At 45.1% G+C, this 20,778-nt stretch overlaps 1 protein-coding gene across 4 annotated transcripts in view; it reads left to right on the forward strand.

Moving 5' to 3' along the window:
- LOC145341139 (neprilysin-like) overlaps nt 1-20,534 on the forward strand; it is a 216,495-nt gene extending 195,961 nt beyond the window's left edge. For all 4 annotated transcript variants that reach the window (XM_080186028.1, XM_080186027.1, XM_080186029.1 and 1 more), the window contains exons 20-23: nt 1,538-1,603; nt 4,728-4,823; nt 10,595-10,671; nt 13,706-20,534. In XM_080186028.1, coding sequence (XP_080042154.1) covers nt 1,538-1,603; nt 4,728-4,823; nt 10,595-10,671; nt 13,706-13,805 — 339 coding nt within the window. In that variant the 3' untranslated portion in view covers nt 13,806-20,534. The remainder of the gene's footprint in view (nt 1-1,537; nt 1,604-4,727; nt 4,824-10,594; nt 10,672-13,705) is intronic.
- The last annotated feature ends 244 nt before the right edge of the window (nt 20,535-20,778 follow it).

Consider the following 20,778-nt stretch of genomic DNA (forward strand, 5'->3'; position numbering starts at 1 on the left):
CAAGATTCTCTTAAGGTTAATGTGTGAATCCGGCTGGCAGTTGGGAATGCAATGTTAGCATTCAGGCCGCGAGGGCTAGAATACAAAAGCAGGGATGTACTTCTGAGGCTGTATAAGGCTCTGGTCAGACCCCATTTGGAGTATTGTGAGTAGTTTTGGGCCCCTTATTCAAGGAAGGATGTGCTGGCCTTGGAAGGGGTCCAGGGGAGGTTCACAAGAACGATCCCTGGAATGAAGACTTGTCGAATGAAGAGCGGTTGAGGACTCTGGGTCTGTACTCGTTGGAGTTTAGAAGGATGAGAGGGGGATCTTATTGAAACTTGCAGGATACTGTGAAGCCTGGATATAGTAGAGAGGATGTTTCCACTACTAGGAAATCTAGAACCAGAGGGCATAACCTCAGGCTAAACAGAGATGAGGAGGAATTTCTTCAGCCAGAGAGTGGTGAATCTGTGGAACTCTTTGCCGCAGAAGGCTGTGAAGGCCAGATCATTGAGTGTCTTTAAGACAGAGATAGATAAGTTCTTGATTAATAAGGGGATCAGGGGTTATGGTGAAAAGCCAGGAAAATGGGGATGAGAAAAATATCAGCCATGTTTGAAAAGAGGGCCAGACTCGATGGGTCGAGTGGCCTAATTCTGCTTCTATGCCTTATGGTTTTATTTATTCTCCTCTTGAGCATCCTCCCATCTTTCCTCATTAAACTCTACCAACATGCACAACTCTCTATTCCTTTCTCCCTGACCTCGCGGTTTAACCATTTAGCATGGTATGATCTTGATAAATTTTTACTGCAACCCCTCTGAGGCTAACATATTCTTGCTGAGGTGCAGTGCCCAGAACTGAATGCAACACTCCAAATGGGATCACCCCAGCATTTTGGGGAGGGGATGGCTTAGTGGCATTGCTGCTAGTTTATTACTCCAGAAACTCAGCTAATGTTCTGAGGACCTGGGTTCAAACCCCGCCAAAAGGCAGCTGGTGGAATCTGAATTCAAGAAGAAATATCAAATCTACTGATGACCATGAAACCATTGCCGATAGCTGGAAAAACCCATCTGGTTTATTAATGTCCTTCAGGGAAGGAAATCTGCCGTCCTTACTTGGTCTGGCCAACATGTGACTCCAGAGCCACAGCAATGTGGTTACTTCTCAACTGACCTCCAAGGGCAACTAGAGATGGGCAATAAATACCAGCTCAACCATTGACACCCATGTCCCACGAATGAATAAAGATAAACAAGATCTGTAACATAACTTCCACTCAAGGCACAGGGAATGCATCAAGGTTCAATTCGTGAATCACGAGAATGCACTCCCGCATTGTCAGAAACTGTGACTTGTCCATCAAAGCACAGAGTAAACTTTCCTCCTTCCATTTCATGTTGAGAAGGCTTTTGCCAATGGAAAGCAAAACCGTGTTACTTAAATATTCGTAGAGACGTGAACTCACGAACATCCCAATGGTGAACACTCTTGGAATGAACTGCATTCGCTAATCTGATTGATGTTATGTTTTTTTCTTATCAAATTGCAGCTGAGTGGCATTAACACACTGGGAGAGAACATTGCAGACAATGGAGGCATCAGACAAGCCTACAAGGTGAGGCAACCTGAGATAACAACAAATACTTGCATTTATCTTCAACACAACAATTTCTGTTTAAGATTGCAGCATCCACGATATTTTATTTGCAGTCAGCTGGCTGGTTAACATTGCAGGGTGCTGGATACTCGGTCAATGCTGCAGTCAGCTGGCTGGTTAACATTGCAGGGTGCTGGATACTCGGTCAGTGCTGCAGTCAGCTGGCTGGTTAACATTGCAGGGTGCTGGATACTCGGTCAATGCTGCAGTCAGCTGGCTGGTTAACATTGCAGGGTGCTGGATACTCGGTCAGTGCTGCAGTCAGCTGGCTGGTTAACATTGCAGGGTGCTGGATACTCGGTCAGTGCTGCAATCAGCTGGCTGGTTAACATTGCAGGGTGCTGGATACTCGGTCAGTGCTGCAGTCAGCTGGCTGGTTAACATTGCAGGGTGCTGGATACTCGGTCAATGCTGCAGTCAGCTGGCTGGTTAACATTGCAGGGTGCTGGATACTCGGTCAATGCTGCAGTCAGCTGGCTGGTTAACATTGCAGGGTGCTGGATACTCAGTCAGTGCTGCAATCAGCTGGCTGGTTAACACTGCAGGGTGCTGGATACTCGGTCAATGCTGCAGTCAACTGGCTGGTTAACATTGCAAGGTGCTGGATACTCGGTCAATGCTGCAGTCAGCTGGCTGGTTAGCATTGCAGGGTGCTGGATACTCGGTCAATGCTGCAATCAGCTGGCTGGTTAACATTGCAGGGTGCTGGATACTCGGTCAATGCTGCAGTCAGCTGGCTGGTTAACATTGCAGGGTGCTGGATACTCGGTCAGTGCTGCAGTCAGCTGCCTGAAGTGTCATTCAGTATAGCTGCTCATGGCGTAACACAGACTGAGCTGCAACTCTCTCAAGCGAGACATCGCAACTGTTTCACTCAATGGGCTGGATTTAATGTCCCCTAGCTTTTGGGAGGGTGCATGTAAAATCCAACGGGTGGCCTTCCTGCCATCTATCCCTTTGCCCCTAAACTATAGGGGCAGGGGGAAGGGAGGCGGGTGCGGGAGACCGATACTCAGGTCTACAGAGACCCATAAATGGCCACTCGGTGACCTAATCCTGTCCCCATTGTATTTCACCTGTGATGGGGGGTTGTCATGCAGGATGTCTGGCTGCTTAGGTTGGCGTCAGGAAATGTGGTGGGACTCCTTTGCAGACACTTCCTCTCCTGGGCCCTTTACAGACTCCTCTCGGAGATCAAGGCCATTCCCCACTCTCCTTCCCTTGCCTCTTCCATCCAGATCACCGTGTCCTCGAAGCCACTAGCTGAGGCCCCCCCGTTCCAGACTTAACCTGGGCTCCTCGGTGGGGTGAGATCATCTGTAACCCCAGAGATCACCACGTCTCCTGGCAGCACTGCTGAGATGTCAGACTGGCCGGCAGCTCTCTAAGGCAGGACTTGGTCCAGAGAAAGAGGCTTAAGTGTCACCTTTAGAGCGAATAACCTGGCTCCATTGTTAAAGGGCTGCGATAGAGTGGTCATTCAAAAGGTTGGCGCAAACCCGATGGGCCGAATAGCCTCCCTCTGCACTGCAGGCTTTCTGTGGCTGTGAGATTCTATTCTGATGCTACTAGTGCCCTGTCAGACAGACACACCTCAGCCTTCAAGTGGGGTTCACCCGCAATGCTCTCTCTCCACCCCCCACACCTCTCCTCCTCAACATTTTAGCCAGCGGAGGGGGCAGGGATCATTGAGTCCCATGCTTGGGATAATTAAGTACAGTGTATTTACTGGACTAAATATTTCTGAAATAATTTTGTGTGAGTGACGGAAGCCACTATTCGTGTACAGATCAGCAGGGAGCCTCAGGGGATTCACTAATATGCTGTACCCTGCAGATCACCAGGACTTGCTGACTGATCTACTCTACTCAGCTGTTTGCTTTGCACAAAAGGTTTCTCATCGTTTGCCTCTCTATTAGCTTTAGGGATTAACACATTAATTCCCTTTGAATTCTGCAGAACTTTCAGACTTGCAACTGCTTCATGTCAAGCGTAGCTTTTTAACAACGCAATTGCTGTGACCTTGCTGGTTTCTCACCCACCAATGGGCAACCCAACACCCCCACATTACATGGTTTGACAAGGAGGATGTGAGTGCACAGAGCTCATAGCTTCTTCCCCACCTACTCCCCCCCTCCTTTAAAATGGAAGGACAGAAATGTAGAATTGGCTCCATGTCTCTTCACTTTGCTTAGAAAGTTTCTGATGCATGATGACTTGAGGAAATATTTCTATCTGTTGGTAGGCAGCTGGCACAGTGGTTTCAGAACTGCTGCCTCACAACTCCAGGGAACTGGTTCAATTCTGACCTTGGGTAACTGTCTATGTGGAGTTTGCACGTTCTTTCTGTGTCTGTGTGGGTTTCCTCCAGGTGCTCTGGCTTCCTCCCACACTCCAAAGATGTGTCGGTTAGGTGAATTGGCCATGATAAATTGCCTCTTAGTGTCCACAAATATACACATTTGGTGGATTGGCCATAGTATCTTGTCCCTTAGTCTCCACAGATGTGCAGATTAGATGGATTAGCCATGGGAAATGTGTGGGGAGCAGCAGGGGATGGACATGGGTAAGATGGCCTTTCAGAAAGTTAGTGCAGACTTAGGAGGATACGGTGGCACAGTGGTTAACACTGCTGTCTCTCACAGCACCTGGGGCCTGGGTTCAAGTGCCAGCTTGTGTTACTGCCTGTACAGAATCTGCATGTTCTCCCCACGTCTGCATGGGTTTCCTCTGGGTGCTCCGGTTTCCTCCCACAATCCAAAGATGTGTGGGTTAGGTGGATTGGCCATGCTTAGTGTCTGGTGGACTAGCTAGGGTAGACAGGGATAGGGCCTGGGTGGGATTGTGCTCAGTGCAGACTCAATGGGCCAAATGGTCACTTTCCGCACTGTAGACATTCTATGGTTCGAAGATTTTATTCTAATGCTTCTAGTGCCCTGTCAGAGGGACATAGCTGAGACTTTGACCTACTTCTCTCTCTATCTTTTCTATCTTCCTTCCAGGTACATCCGCGTTGTGCGTTCTCAGCATTGGTGATCTGTGCCACGGTTTCTAATCTGTCACATTGAATGTACCTTTTCAGGCTTATCAGTTACACGTGAAGAGAAGTGGGCATGATGGCCTGCTGCCCGGTGTCAACCTGAACCATAATCAACTCTTCTTCCTGAACTTTGCACAGGTGAGGGCTCAGTTGAATTTTGTTTTGCTGCGAAACTGTCCCAATAAAATTTAAAACCAGGCGTGCCAATCTGAGGTGTCTGAGCTACAAGCAAATAACGTGGCATGTGTCTGCTTTTTACCAGTCAGTCTATGCCCCTCCTTGAAGTTTGCCATTATCCTTCTCATTGGTTGCTGTATTTCCAAGTCCCAACTTTCTTTTGCAAATGTTGATATTATGCCTTGCATCTGAACCCAAATCCAGGTTATTAACATCTATCAGAAAGGCTGGCACTTTGGCACAGTGGTTAGAACTGCTGCCTCACAGCGCCATGGGCCCAGGTTCAATTCCCGGTTGGGTCACTGTCTGGGTGGAGTCTGCCCATTCTTCCTGCGTCTGTATGTGTTTCCTCCAGGTGCTCTGGTTTTCTCCCACAGTCTGAAAGACATGCTGGTTAGTTATATTGGTCATGTTAAATTCTCCGCCATTGTACCCAGAGTGTGATGACTAGGGGACTTTCACAATAATTTAATTGCAGTGTTAAGGTAAGCCATGTTAAGTTTCCTAAATAAACTTTTAACCTTTAAAAAGAGCAGCCCTCCTAGGGAACACCATTGCATCTTTTTCTCCAGCCAGAAAAACAATTGCACTTTAGTTGACTATGTATCCATGACTGTCCCTTTAATCTCATAGAACAAAGAGATGGGAAGGTTCGCAGCTCCTGCCCATTAAGAACTGGGCACAGAGAACGGCGCCTGGACCATATCAAATGGGGCCACTTTCACATCAGACTGATGAATGGCAGGCTCTTGATGCAGGTCCCCTGATGGAATGGGCATTGATGTTGGGTTGACTGACGGACATATCCCAAGAATTTGGGTGGGAGGAAGGGAAGGAGATCTGTTGGAAAGGGAGGTGGGAGAGAGGGGGTTGTGATACCCGCGGAATCAGGACAGCACCCCTGATTCTGCTACCACTCAGGATTGCTAAGTAAAGATTATACGGCCTCAGGCAGCCACTGAAGAATCCTTAGTGAACTAGCTTCAACACTTGTACCAGTCATTACAGGCGAGTGATCAAAAAGGATTCTTTGATCATCTTTAGGCCTTTAATCTACCTACCTACCTACTATTTAGGCCTCTAATTTACCTTTTAAGCACTGGACTCAAGTACCTTTAAAAATGCGTTCCACAAATTTCACACTGGGATTACCCCCTATACAGATCGTGCAGTGGTCATTTCCATAGAACATAGAACATTACAGCGCGGAACAGGCCCTTTGGCCCAGAATTGCTAAATTGCTAAATTCCATTGCTAAACTAGTGTGTTTGGCACATGTTTTATCTCCATTTTATGCGTGCCAATTTCTCCACTTAATTCCATCAAGGTGATTTTCAGAATTTCCTGGTTCACTTAATTCAGCACCGCCAAGTTCAGAGGGACTGCGAGCCGGATTTTCCAGCCCTTCCCGCTGGGCAGGATCTTCCGGTCTCGTTGAAGTCGTTCCCTGCTGCGGTTTCCTCAGCAGCGGGACTGGCAAGTCGCGCGAAATTCCATACACTTCGACAGGCCTGAAGGATCTCAATGGCGGCCAACGACGGGTGGGAAAACCCGGAAAATCTGCCACGGAGAAGGGATGGGAAAATTCCGGCCTTATTTCTCTCTGGATATTTTTGGGATTCATCTGCTCTGGCTAACAATCCTCATGTCCCTGGAATGTGCAGGGCTGGATTGTGTGTGGTGAGTGGGTAAGGTTAGAACATAGATCATAGAAGTAGATCATAGAAGATCATAGAAACCCTACAGTGCAGAAGGAGGCCATTCAGCCCATTGAGTCTGCACCGACCACAATCCCACTCAGGCCCTACCCCGTATATTACCAACTAATCCCTCTAACCTACACAACCCAGGACACTAAGGGCCAATTTAGCATGGCCAATTAACCTAACCTGCACATCTTTGGACTGTGGGAGGAAACTGGAGCACCACCCAGACGCAGGGAGAATGTGCAAACTCCACACAGACAGTGACCCAAGCCAGGAATCGAACCCAGGTCCCTGGAGCTGTGAAGGAGCAGTGCTAACCACTGTGCTACCGTGCTGCCCAAGGCTCCCCAGGCCAGAAAGCTTACCACAGTTTGCATTTGAGTCTTGTCCTGTGAACACAATACCAAAGAGCTCTCCCAGAGCGATGCTTCATCACAGCTCAGATTGCTGAGGGGAAGGAAAAACTCTTTTCAATAATTCCTGGGAAGTGAGAGTGAATTCCAATGCCTACATTTTCTGCTCACTCCAAATTTTCCTAAAAAGATGAAGGGGGGGCTTTCTTGCAATCCCTGTAGTGAAAGTGGGGTGAGATAGGGAGATCCTGGATTTTGACATTGGTGAAAAAGAAGGAGCTTTCAGTTTAAGTTTATTTCTGAGTGTCACGGGTAGGCTTACATTGACAAAGTAAGAGTAACAACACCAGGTTAAAGACCAACAGGTTTATTTGGAATCACAAGCTTTCAGAGCACTGTTCTTTCATCAGGTGAGTGGAGAGATAGGTTCACAAACACGGCACATGTAGACAAAGACACAATGGCGAGATACAAGTGTCTTTGTCTTAATCTGCCCACCTCAGTCCAACACACCTAACGAAGGAATACCATTTACGAAAGCTTGTGGGATTATTATCAAATAAACTGGTTGGACTTAAACCAGGCTTCTTACTGTGTTTACCCCAGTCCAACGCTGGCATCTCTACATCATAGAGTCATAGAGCATGGAAACAGGCCCTTCAGCCCAACTTGTCCATGCAGCCCCTTCTTTTTAATCCCTAAGCTCGTCCCTGAATTTTGCCCATATCCCTCTATACCCGTCTTACCCATGTAACTGTCTAAATACATTTTAAAAGACAAAATTGTACCCGCCTCTATTACTATCTCTGGCAGCTTGTTCCAGATACTCACGAACCTTTGTGAAAAAATTGCCCCTTTGGACCACTTTGTATCTCTCCCTTCGCACCTTAAACCTATGCCCTCTAACTTTAAACTCTCCTACCTTTGGGTAAAAATATTGACTATTTAGCTGATCTGTGCCCCTCATTATTTTATAGACCTCTATAAGATCACCCCTAAGCCTCCTATGCTCCAGAGAAAAAAGTCCCAGTCTATCCAGCCTCTCCTTATAATTCAAACCATCAGGTCCCTTTGTCTTTACTTTATCCTCGTTTGCTTTACAATAGCATCACAATAAGATTTAACTTCAAGATTTACTGCTCTTCTCACTCCCCCCAGTAGCTCCATGTCCAGGGTGTGGGGAATTCACAGTATAATCATATTAATGTGAGTGAGGAAAGACCATTTGAAAAATTTACACATTGTGATTAAAGATCCACTCCGTATTTCAGTCCAAGCTTCTGAACCCTGTGTGAAAATTCATGTCAGGTTTTAAAATCATCTCCTTTGTCCTCTGAAATGTCAATATGAATACTGGAACAGATTTTATTAATCGCTCTCACAGCTGGCATTTTTCACTAAGACGCAGAACTAATTTTTAATCACTTTTCATTAGCTTTCAAGAGATCTTCAGACATGCAATTAAAGATCCAATAGTTCTTTATTTCCATATTAAGAAACCTATTATAGAGGAAAGTCCCACTGTGCAGGACACTATCAAGGTTGAAAAGGGTAAGGAAAAACAAGAAGGAGGAGACATATTTTGCTCAGCAGAGTGTTACAACTTGAAATATACCCCCCTACTTGAGTAGTGGAAATAAATTCAATACTAACTGTCCAAAGGGAATTCAATATATACTTGAAAAAGAAGAATTTGTGGTGCTGTGGGGAATAAGAAGAGTGGTGTGAGATTAGCTGAATAGTTCTTGTGAAGGGCCAGTATGGGCACAGTAGGCTGAATGGCCTCCTAATTCTGTGAGATGATAAAATCATGTCATAATGGTTGGATCAGCAATACCAGTAACAACAGAAGCAGAAAAACACTGGAAAATCTCAGCATCTCAGGAGAGCGAATAGGACCAACAATTTGAGTCTGGATAACCCTTTGGCAGAGCTAGGGTCATCCAAGCTCGGAACATTGGCCCTACTCTCTTTCCACAGGTGCTGTCAGACCTGCTGAGATTTTCCAGCATTTTTCTGTTTCTATTTCAGATTCCAGCATCCGTAATATTGTTTGTTTAATACTAGTAACAACTTGTGTTCACGTAACACACTTAATACATTACCTCAGTCCTCCTGATCTTTGAATGGTCATACCCAGACGTACCCTGCAAAATGCACTGGAGGAACCACTTTGGAAGTCCCAAGGTAAGAACTCGGCAAGAATTGCCTGGGATGGCATTTGACAAAGAATTTGTCAATCTGCCCCACAGATGCATTGAGCAGAGTTGTGTAAATGAAGTGCATTGACATCTAGTTGTACAGTATGGATAGAGCAAGAGGTTCTTTTAAATCATTCTGAGGACGTGACTGTCACTGACATGGGTGGCACTTATTAACCACGCAAAGATAGTAACGAGCATTCTTCTTGATATGTTTTGACGCAAGTGAGTGATTAGCCAAGGCATTTCACAGGACAGTTAAGAGTCTGCTACACTGGTGCAGAGCTGGAGTTGTGGCATTTTTTTCCTTCTTTAAAGCACATTGGTCCTCCTGGCAGGTTTTTAAGGTAATTCAGCAGGTTTCAGCTCAACTTTACCAACATCATATTTTAATCTCTAGTTTTTTTAAAGCTCAGCTTCTTCTGGTCGGATTTGAACTCACAACCTTTGAGTTATTAGTCTAGTAACGTAAGCATGACACTAAGAGGACACTGTGTATTCTTATCCAACTTGGTGCCGTGCCCAATTCGTTCATGATTAATTGGAAAAAATCAATCCTAGGCTGTGGCAGAACAATTGATTCCAAACATTTCATAGAATCCCTGCAGCGCAGAAGGAGGCCATTCAGCCCATCAAGCCTGCACCGACAACAATCCCACCCAGGCCCAGGTTGCTGTCTGTGTGGAGTTTGCACATTCTCCTTGTGTCTGCATGGGTTTCCTCCCACAGTCCAAAGATGTGCGGGTTAGGTTGATTGGCCATGCTAAGTTGACCCTAATGTCAGGCGGTTTAGCAGGATAAATGAGGGGTTATGGGGATAGGGCCTGGATAGGATTGTGTTGGTTCAGGCTTGATGGGCTGAATGGCCTCCTTATGCACTGTAGGATTCTATGATTTGATGTATCTATATTTGCATAACTAAGTTTAGTTTATTTATTATTAGCCACAAGTACACGGCAATGGAGTTACTGTGAAAATCCTCACATTGTCACACTCCAGCGCCGGTTCAGGTACACTGAGGGAGAATTTAGCATGGTCAATGCAACTAATAAGCACATTGTTGAAGTGTGAGTGGAAACCAGAGCACCCGGAGGAAACCCATGCAGACGTGGGGAGAATGTGCAAACTCCACATAGTTAGTGACCCAAACTTGGAATCAAGCCAGTGTCTTTGGCGCTGTGAGGCTGCAGTGCTAACCACTGTGCCATCCTGTCACCCTCTATACAATAGTGAAAGAACAGAGAGATGGAACTCATTGGGTTGTTCTTTCAAAGAACCAGCAGGAGAATCAAACGGCCAGCCTCTGTTCTGTATTGGTCCACATTCTATGATTGGGAGAGTGAGAAGTACACTGACAAATTGGGTGGAATAGACTGGTAGCCTAACATGTTATGTAGACACTGTGCTATAGTTGCTGGTGAAGTAATTATTAAGATCTGAGTAATAATGACTGTGACTCTTTGCTTTGCCAGGTGTGGTGCGGAATTTACAGGCCAGAATATGCCGTCAATTCCATTAAAACTGATGAGCACAGTCCGGGCAAATTCAGGTGAGGTTTCGACACTTTGGTACGAAATCTGACTTGTGAGCTTTCTTCATTTTATTAAAGACACCCATATACTTTATACCCCTCACCTGCCTTCTTCAACCTCTATAACCATGACCGTAGTCAAAACTATGTTTTCCTATTCCAACTCACACCAAGAACATTCAACCTATACCCCTGTGCTCACTGAACTTCATTGGCCCTCAGTCCACCAACATCTCAAAATTCAATATTTTTGTCTTTCCCTCCACAACCTTACCCCTCTCTAGCTCGATGTACTCCTCAAGACCTACAAGTCTCTGAGATAACTGAGTGCCTCCAATTCTTGCCTCTTGTGCATTCCCATTTTACTTGGCCTGTTTGTCACAAGTGTGACCTCAGCTGTCTAGACCCTAAGCTCTGTGATTCCTTCCCTAAACTGCTCTGCCCCTCTACCCCTCACATTTCACTCCCACAGATTTGCCATGGCCCCATGTCTCATAACTGATGTCAACGCAGTTAGGAATACAGGAACATTCATGAGTTGGCCATTCAGACACTCAACTGTTTGGAGACACATCTAGCAAAGGAAGATGTGCTTGTTGGAGAGCAATCTTCTCAGCGACTGTGCATCACTACAGGAGGTCCTCAAGTTAGTTTTCCAAACCCCACCATGTTCAACTGTTTCATCAAAGGCTTCCTCTCATCACAAGGACAGAAGTGGAGATGTGTTCTGATGACAGAACCATTCACTAATCCTGAGATATTGGACTGAATTTTACATACTCCCAGTGGGTGTGTTTCCTTGCGGGGGGAGGTCGTTGGGGAGAGCACGTAAAATAAGGTTTCCTCCCACAGTTGAAGGATGTGCGAGTTAGGTGGATTGGCCACATTAAAGTGTCGGGGGATTAGCAGGGTTAATGTGTGGGTTATGGGAATAGGGCCTGGGTTTGTGGTCAGTACAGACTCAATGGGCTGAATGGCCTCCTTCTGTACAAGTGAGATTCTAAGATTCTATAATCTACGCAAACTGTCCTCATATCTTTTTAGTCTCGGTATCACTTTGGTGAACCTTCACTGCCTACACACTAAGGCAATATATCCTTCCTCTGTGGTGGGATGCCCAGAACTGAATGCAGTTTCCCAGATCTGTGCCGAAAATCCCTGTCCTTGTTTGCGGCTGGGATGTTCCGGTGCTGGTAAAAGTGAATGGAATTTTGACTGGAATGCCAAGTTCTCCATTCCGACTTGCAGCGGGATGGCAGGGATGAGATTGGAGAATCCCACCCATCGTTTCACCAGCTCTTTTCATTCCTGAGAAAAAGGCCAATATTCTTTTAACCACTTGATTCAATTTTTAAATAAGAACAGAAAATGTGAGATAACCTCAGCAGGTCTGGCACCATCAATGAGGAAGAAACAGAGTTAACACTGAGGGATAGAAATGGAATGAATTGTGTAGCTGGAGAGACGGGTGGAGGAGGTGAACTAGAATAGAGGGTCAGGGGAAGGTCGGAGCTAAGGAGAGATTAACAAAGATGTCATGGACACAAGACAAAGGAGTGTTGATGGTGGCATTAAGGGCTATAGAAGATACTGATAGTGGCGCAAAAATAAGATAGTAGAATGTGTTAATGGGTGAAGAAAGGTCGGAGCTCAGAGAAAAGGCAACGAAAGAACAGGTGACAGATGGCCCTGTGGGGGAGGAGGTTTATTTGCACTGGGTCAAACCAAAGAAACAAAAGCAAAAATTGGCTCAGTTGTAGGAGACAGAGGGTGATGACAGAAGGTTGCTTTAGTCACTGGAAGCCAGTGTCCGGTGGTGTACCACAGGAATCCGTGTTGGGTCTCCGATTATTTGTCTTTTAAATAAACGGCATTGTTGACTATGTTGGGGGCAGGATCAGTAAGTTTGCCAATGACACAAAGATTGGCTGGGTAGTTAACAGTGAGGTTGAGTGTCTTTAGTTACAGGAAGATACAGATGGGCTGGTCAAATGGATGGATAAGTGACAGATGGAATTTAACCCTGAAAAGTGTGAGGCAATATACTTTGGAAGGAGTAATGTGACAAGGAAGTATTCAATGAATGGCATGACTCTATGAAGTTCTGAGAAACAAAGGGATCTTGGCGTGTTTGCCCACAGATCTCTGAAGGTGGAAGGGCATGTTAATGGGGTGGTGAGAAAGGCATATGGGACACTTGTCTTTATCAATTGAGACATAGATTACAAAAACAGGTAAGTCATGTTGGAGTTAGAACATAGAACATAGAAAACTACAGCACAAACTGGCCCTTCAGCCCACAAGTTGCGCTGATCATATCCCTACCTACTAGGCCTACTTATAACCCTCAATCCCATTAAATCCCATGTACTCATCCAGAGTTGTATAAAACTTTAGTGAGGCCACAGCTGGAATAGTGCATGCAGTGATTTTTGCCATATTATAGGCGGATGTGATTGTCCTGGAGCAGATGCAGGGGAGAGTCACCAAGATTCACCATTAAATGGTGGGATGGAACATTTAAGTTATGAACATAGGCTTAAGTTATTGTTGTTGGAGCACAGAAGACTAAGAGCGACCTGATCGAGGTGTTCAAGATTATGAGGCACATGGACAGGGTGGATATGGAACAGCTGTGCCCTTAGATGAAAGGTCATTCATGAGAAGACGCAAGTTTAAGGTGAGGGGCGTGAGGTTTAGGGGAGACGTAGAGAAAATCCTTTTACCCAGAGAGTGGTGACGTTCTGCAGTGCACAAGCTGGGAGGGTGGTGGGCGCGGGTTGTCTCGCATCCTTTAAGAAGTATCAAGTATGATGTACTTGGCGCATCATAACATTCAAGGCTATGGGACAAGCACTGATAAATGGGATTTCTCACTTGTCAGTGCAGATGTGATGGGCTGAAGGGCCTCTTCTGCACTCTGCAACTTTGTGAACTGTTTAATTTTTATACCTGTCCACTGGATGTCAGTAATTCAACCACAGTCTCTGTCTAACCCATATTTATGGCCCATAAATTGATTCTTGGTTATTTTCTCTCTCTTATATTACAGAGTTTTAGGATCTCTCCAGAATTTTGAAGAGTTCAGTAACGCTTTTCACTGCACAAAGAATGATTACATGAATCCTGAAAAGAAATGCCGTGTTTGGTAGCCAAGCTGTTGCTGCTGTACTTAAAACAATTTAGAATGTCTTCTTCCAGGATATAGAAGTGGACAAAACATTGAGCTGGAATGAATCACTTTGTACTTAGTAATAAGGATAGTTCAATGCCCAATTTTGCTGATACCTCATATCAATCAAATTACCCCATCTGCTAATATCCAACAAATCAACCAAAAAAAAGAACTGTATTTGTAAGCTTTGGCTACCTTACTGTTGATACGCAACCCCAATGGAGAATTGGTGATGTCCAAAAGCAAAATACTGCAGATGCTGGAAATCTGAAATAAAAACAGGAAACACTGTAAATTCTCAGCAGGTGTGGTCGCATCCGTGTGGAAGAGAAACACAGGTAATGGCCGGCATTTTCCGGTGGATCCTGCCGCGGACGGGTCTGGAAAATGTGCCGAGCCAGCCAGCAATCTACTGACTTCAGCGGTGCTGGTAAACCCCGTTGGTGAGCAGAGCCGCAAGATCCCGTCGCATTTCAGATCGACCACCTTTCATCGGACATTGCTTAGGTTTGTCTGCTGTGTGCGTCTCACATATAAAAGGAGGTTTAGGGAAGGTAAAGGGAATCCAATGACACTACCAGCTGCTGGGAGCGTGTGACCATTAACCAGATGCCAGGCACACCTAGTAAATGGCTGGCAGGAAATGCGAAGGTAACAAGCTTAAATTGATTCAAAACTCTCCCCTCTACGCAAGATTAAATGAAAATCCCTGTGTAAGATCGTAGAATCACAGAATTCCTTCAGTACAGAAGGAGGCCATTCAGCCTGTCAAGCCTGCCCCGACAACAGTCCCACCCTATCCCCGTAACCCCACACATTGACCCTGCTAATCCCCAAGGGTCAATTTAGTATGGCCAGTCAACCTAACCCGCACGTCTTTTGGACTGTGGGAGGAAATCGGAGGAAACCCACGCAGACATGGAGGGAACATGCTGACTCCACACAGACAGTGATCCAAGCTGGGAATTGAACCCGGGTCCCTATTGCAGTGAGGCATCATTTTTAGAAAGAAAGAATAACTACATTACAATAAAGGGTTGGCATAGAATGGATGAATAGCCTATAGAATCATAGATGGAGGCTATTCAGCCCATCCAGTCTGCACTGCCTCTCCAACAGAGTTTCTTAAACAGGCCCTATTCCCATAACCTGCATATTTACCCCACTAATTCCCTTAACCCACACATCCTGGGACTCCACGGGGCAATTTTACATGGCGAATCCACTTAACCTGCACATCTTTGGACTGTGGGACGAAACCGGAGCACCTGGAGGAAACCCACACAGACAAGGGAGAACGTGTAAACTCCACAAAGACAGTCACCCAATGTCCCTGGCATGGTGAGGCAACAGTGCTAACCACTGTGCCGCCCATATGGAACATGACAGAAAAGGAACTCCCTGAGTTTCACACCATTGTTGGGGGAACAGATGGTGATCAGGTATTTGCCTGCAGTAATTGTGAAGGGAAATCAAAGGGAACTAGTTTCGCTATTTTTAAAGTGACCTTGGAAAGATGTGAGTTGGCATGATGCGAGTTTCTGATTGGGGATAAGAAAAGCATTCAGCCAACATCCACCCTGTACCCATGCTTGTTAACCTCCCTTAATAGATAGAGTTATCACAACAAAATGATTGCTTTGGTTTGTAGATAGGAGTGGTCCTAACAAATTGGCATTTCATAGTTCCACTGGAGCTACATTTGGCTGAGAGTTTGCATGTATGTTAATCTGTACAGATAAAAAGAATTGGGATTTATACATCGCATCTTTTATGACCTCAGGAAATCCCAAAAGCACTTTAAACATAGCAGCATCAAAATTAATGACTGGGAGGAACTTGCTACCATTTGTTCAGAATGGTGACAACTTGTGCTTCGAGTCTCGTCATACTTTCGATCACAATGTCTTAACAATGACACGGAGGTGGGGAGGGCAGCAACGATGGAAAGATGAGAAAGAAAATTCTGCTGTCCAGATCCCACTACCTCCTAGGGCATCCTGTCCTGGAAGTCCAAAGATCTGTTGGCCAAGAATCAACCTACTCAGTTACATGAAGAGCAATGGCCTAAACCTGCGAGCATGAGGAAATATCACCGTCGAGTGAAGGGGCAGCCGATGGTGACCTTCTGAAGCGCAGTCACTGTTGTAACGCAGGGAAATGGCTGCCACTTTATGCACAGCAACATGCCACAAACACCAATGTGGTAATGACCAGATGCGGTGTTGATTGAGAGATAAATTTCGATGTGGACTCAAAAATGAGTGCAATGGGCAGCAGATTGGCCCAGTGGTTAGCACAGCTGCCTCACAGTGCCTGGGGCCCAGGTTCGATTCTGGCCTCAGGTGACTGTCTATGTGGAGTTTGTACGTTCTCCCTGTCTGTGTGGGTGCTCCGGTTTCCTCCCACAGTCCAAAGTGAATATTAGGGGGGTGTTTGAGAATATTAGGGAGGGATTTTTCACGCAGAGAGTAGTGGGAGTGTGGAATGAGCTGCTGGATCAAGTGGTAAATACATTTTAACATTTAAGAAACTCTTGGACGGGTTCATGAATGAGAGGGGTGTGGAGGGATATGGTCCAAGTGCAGGTCAGTGGGACTAGGCAAAAAATGGTTCGGCAAAGACAAAAAGGGCTAAAAGGCCTGTTTCTGAGCTGTAATTTTCTATGGTTCTGTCGTTCTATGGTATGCAGATTCAGTGGCTTAGCCATGCTAAATTGCCCCTTGGTATCTAAAAATGTGTAGGTTGGGTGGATTGGTCATGATAAGTTGCCCCATAGTGTCCAAGAATGTGTAGGTTAGATGGATTGGCCATGCTAAATTGCCCCATAATGTCCAAAAATCTATAGGTTGGGTGGATTGGCCATGCTAAATTGCCCCATAATGTCCAAAAATCTATAGGTTGGGTGGATTGGCCGTGCTAAGTTGCACCTTGTGTCCAAAAATGTGTAGGTTGGGTGGATTGGCAATGCTTAATGGATGGGGTTGCAGTGATAGGATGGCAGGATGGCCCATGGATAAGATGCTTCTTCGGAGAATTGGCGCAGGCCCGATAGGCCGAATGACCTCTACAGGGATTTAATGGTATAATATGGATGTTGTGAAAAAACAGTGTTGACTATTGGAAAGAAAATTGGTGTTTATTAAATTGATTGTTCAATATAAACGAGGCAACGGACATCCAATTTTAAGCAAATAGCAATTGGGATACATTGCCCTCTGTCACATTCCTGTTATAGATCAAGATATAAATATATGGAACATTAGGCAGAAGTTTAGACTGCTGCAGCGCTGTTGAGGACCCTATCCTACATGAAGCCATCTTAAGTGGTTCGAAGATCATGGCCAAGCTTGCCCATGTTTCCAACAGTCGAGGCTGCCTGACAAACTGGAGATTTGGAAGATCAGCTCTATAATGTGAAAGGATTTGATTCCACTCCTCCAAATAGTCAGAATCATTTTTTAAAACCAGCCTTTAAAGCAATCAATATCACTAAATTAGGATGTTAATTTGCTGCAGTTTTTTTTGTGAGGGGGTTGCTGTACATGCATTAGCTCCCTTTTTTTCCCCTACAGTGACTGCACTTCAGAAATACCTAATTGGCTGCAAAGTGCTTCCGGATGTCCTGACACCATAGCAAGTGCTATAGAAATGCAAGTCTTTCTCTTCAAATCTTTTTTACATTATTCCCCACACATCAAACCATAATCAGACAAGAGGAAAACGATCATTTGCCGTGAATAGTTACTCGGGTTTCGATTGATTATTCACTGCATCAAGGATCACAACAAATCATGGGATTTGTCCCGATATTGCCTAGCAACCAATCTCATACCCACCCTGAAGTCATCTATTTGTAGAGCCTACAGGAAAGCCTGACTGAAGATACTTCACTGAAGCTACTCTTGAAACTGAAAGCCCTCTGATATTTAAGCATATCATTTGCATCTCAACAACTCTTCTCAACTCTGCTTCTGAGAGTGTGCATTCGACAGGTGATTCAAAGTGCTAGCATAGGTACAACAGGCCAAATGGCCTGCTTCCGCACTTGTCTAAGCTGGGCCAAATAGCAATGCCCGAAACCACAGTGCTTGCTTCCAAAACCTCCTTCCTCAACCCTCTTGAAAAGGAGCAATGAACTGTTCTTCATAGACTAGAATATGACTAGCCAACTCAGATGTGGCGAGAACTGAGCATTTTAAAAAGTACGGGCAGAAAAAAAATCAATATTAAAACTCTGAAGTTAAAAGAACAAAATGGAAAATGCACAGCAATTTAGTCAGGCCCTGTAGGAAAACTATGTTGAGGTTTTGAGGGATGCTCCTCAATAATTAATTGAGATAAATGTAAGATGATGGTAGATTGAACCAGGGCAGGACTTACTCAGTTAATGGTAGGGCATTGGAGAGAGAGTCATAGAAAAAGAGATCTCAGGATACAAGTTTATAGCTCCTTGAAAGTGGAGTCACAGGTTGACAGAGTGGTGAAGAAGGCTTGGTTTCATTGGTCAGAACACTGAATGCAGGAGTTGGGACGTCTTGTTGAAGTTGTACAAGACATTGGTAAGGCCAAACTTGGAATACTGTGGGCAATTCTGGTCATCCTATCATAGAAAGGACATTTTTAAACTCGAAAGAGTGCAGAAAAGATGCTACTGGGACTTGATGGTTTGAGTTATAAGGAGAGGCTGGATAGGCTATGAATTTTTTTCCCTGAAGATTAGGAGGCTTAGGCAGTGATCTTACAGAGGTCTATAAAATAATGAGGGACATGGATAAAGTAGATAGTCAACATCTTTTCCCAAAGGTAGGGAAGTCTAAAACCAGAAGGCATAGGTTGAAGGTGAGAGGGAGGAGATACACAAGGGTGCAGAAGGTCAATTTTTTCACACAGAAAGTGATGAGTGTCTGGAATGAGTTGTCAGAGGCAGTAGTAAAGATGGATACAATCTTGTCTTTTCAGAAGCATTTAAACAGTTACATAGGTAAGATGGGTATGGAGGGATATGGGCCAAATGTGGGCAATTGGGAGTAGCTTAATGGGAAAAACTTGGCGGCATGGACAAGTTGGGCCGAAGGGCCTGTTTTCATGCTGTGAACATCCATGACTCTATGATAACTGATGATATTCAGATGAAGGGTCCTAACTCAAATAGCAAGAGTTCTTCCTCTTTCAAATGTTGACCTGTTAAGCAGTGCTTGTGTCCCAGTTGGTTTTCATTTAAGAAATAATAATGTTGTTGCATTATATTCAGCAAGTAACAGAGCAAAGGTTTTAATTGGTTTTTGTTTTGCCAGAGTTGTGTGTTTGTGCTGAATGCCTGACATTGCAAAAAAGCAGACTTTGTGGCATTGTGCAGTATGGGTTTAAGAGCAGTATTGAGTTTGAGGGTAGCATGGTGGTTGGCACTGCTGCCTCACGGCACCAGGGATCCGGGTTCAACTGTGGCCTTGGGTGAGTGTGTGGAGTTTGTACTGCGTCAGTTTCCTCCGGATGCTCCGGTTTCCTCCCACAGTCTGAAGGTGTGCAGGTTAGATGGATTGGCCACGCTAAATTGCTTCTTAGTGTCCCAAGATGTGTAGGTTAGGTGGATTAACCATGATAAATGTGCAGGGTTATGGAAACAGGACAGTAGGGTGAGCCTTCCGCACTGTCGGGATTCTATGATTCTGTGATGAACTCTGAACAGCTGGTCTCTTGTACAAGTGTTCAACTTGCCAAAAGCAAGTGAGCCCTGGAACGATCCAGTTGCAGCTTTCTGGATTAATGTTTTAAACCAATTAACATTTGCACAGCTGAGATCATTATTTCTATTTCATGACTGGTATTGCATTCAATTTTGGGAACAGGGAAGGAAATTTTTTTCCGTTCAAAATTCTCACAGGAGACACTCTATAGTCCATTGGATGAATGTTGGAATGCTCCATCGCTGTCAATGGAACCTTGCATACGATCAACGGGTTCAAGGAACCGGAGCTGCATTTTTTTCCTATAATTTTCCTTCAGGGAATGGAAGGCACAGGAAAACTGCTGTCAACAATGCGCCAGTGGCTCTGTGACCTCTGACCCACCAGCGGCCAAATTTTGCCATCGACAGAAGGTTGTCCGCCGCTCATAACGGAAAGAGAACAGCGCCATTTCCCAAGTTTTAGCTCATTCCTTAAGAAAACACAATTGGCTGGAACTTCCAGCTGCTCACACCGGTGAGAATCTTCTTGCCCCGCTGAGGCCGCAGTCCCCTGCCTTGGGTTTCCTGGCAGCGTGAGGTGGAGTCAATGGAGAGAATCCCGTTCACGGCAGCAGGACCAGAAGGTCTCACTGCTGACGGATAGCGTGCCACCTCCCGCAGCGAGAAAGACATCGCGGGGAGGCCAGAGAACCCTGCCCTCTGCCTTTATTTTAGAAACAGAACGATATAGTTGGGTCACAAACTGCAGTGGACCATACAGAAAGTTGATTTTATAAATTGCCTAATGCTGCGTAGAAAAATAAAATGATTTTTTTTCTCCCCCTTTGGTAAATATTTGCTAGACCGTGAATTCTGAAGAATCTTAGGGAACTATGGACCTGACTCTGGAGTTCTTTGTGCGACGGTTTTGTTTTATTATCTCGTCAGTTTTGTTTTTCAGAAGTTCCATAAATTATAGCTTTGATGCATCTGCAAAATGTTCACCTTGATTTGTAATTAAATGGAAATCATTGTAAACTGTAGTTGTGAGAGTATTTAGTGCAACAGGCTGCCCTTCAACTGTTAACTTTCAATTCTCATTCCTGTTTTTAAATCTGCACGGCCTCATCCCTCTTTATCTTTCTAATCTCTTTTAATGCTACAATCTTCTAAGATCTCTATGCTCCTCCATATGCCTATTGCATATCCTGGAATTTCTTGTGACAGCGTTGGCCACTACCTAGGCCGTACATTCAGGAATTACAACTTAAACCTCTCTGCC

This window comes from Carcharhinus amblyrhynchos, chromosome 3 (assembly GCF_965287045.1).
Source record: "Carcharhinus amblyrhynchos chromosome 3, sCarAmb.v2.hapA, whole genome shotgun sequence".
NCBI lineage: Eukaryota > Metazoa > Chordata > Chondrichthyes > Carcharhiniformes > Carcharhinidae > Carcharhinus > Carcharhinus amblyrhynchos.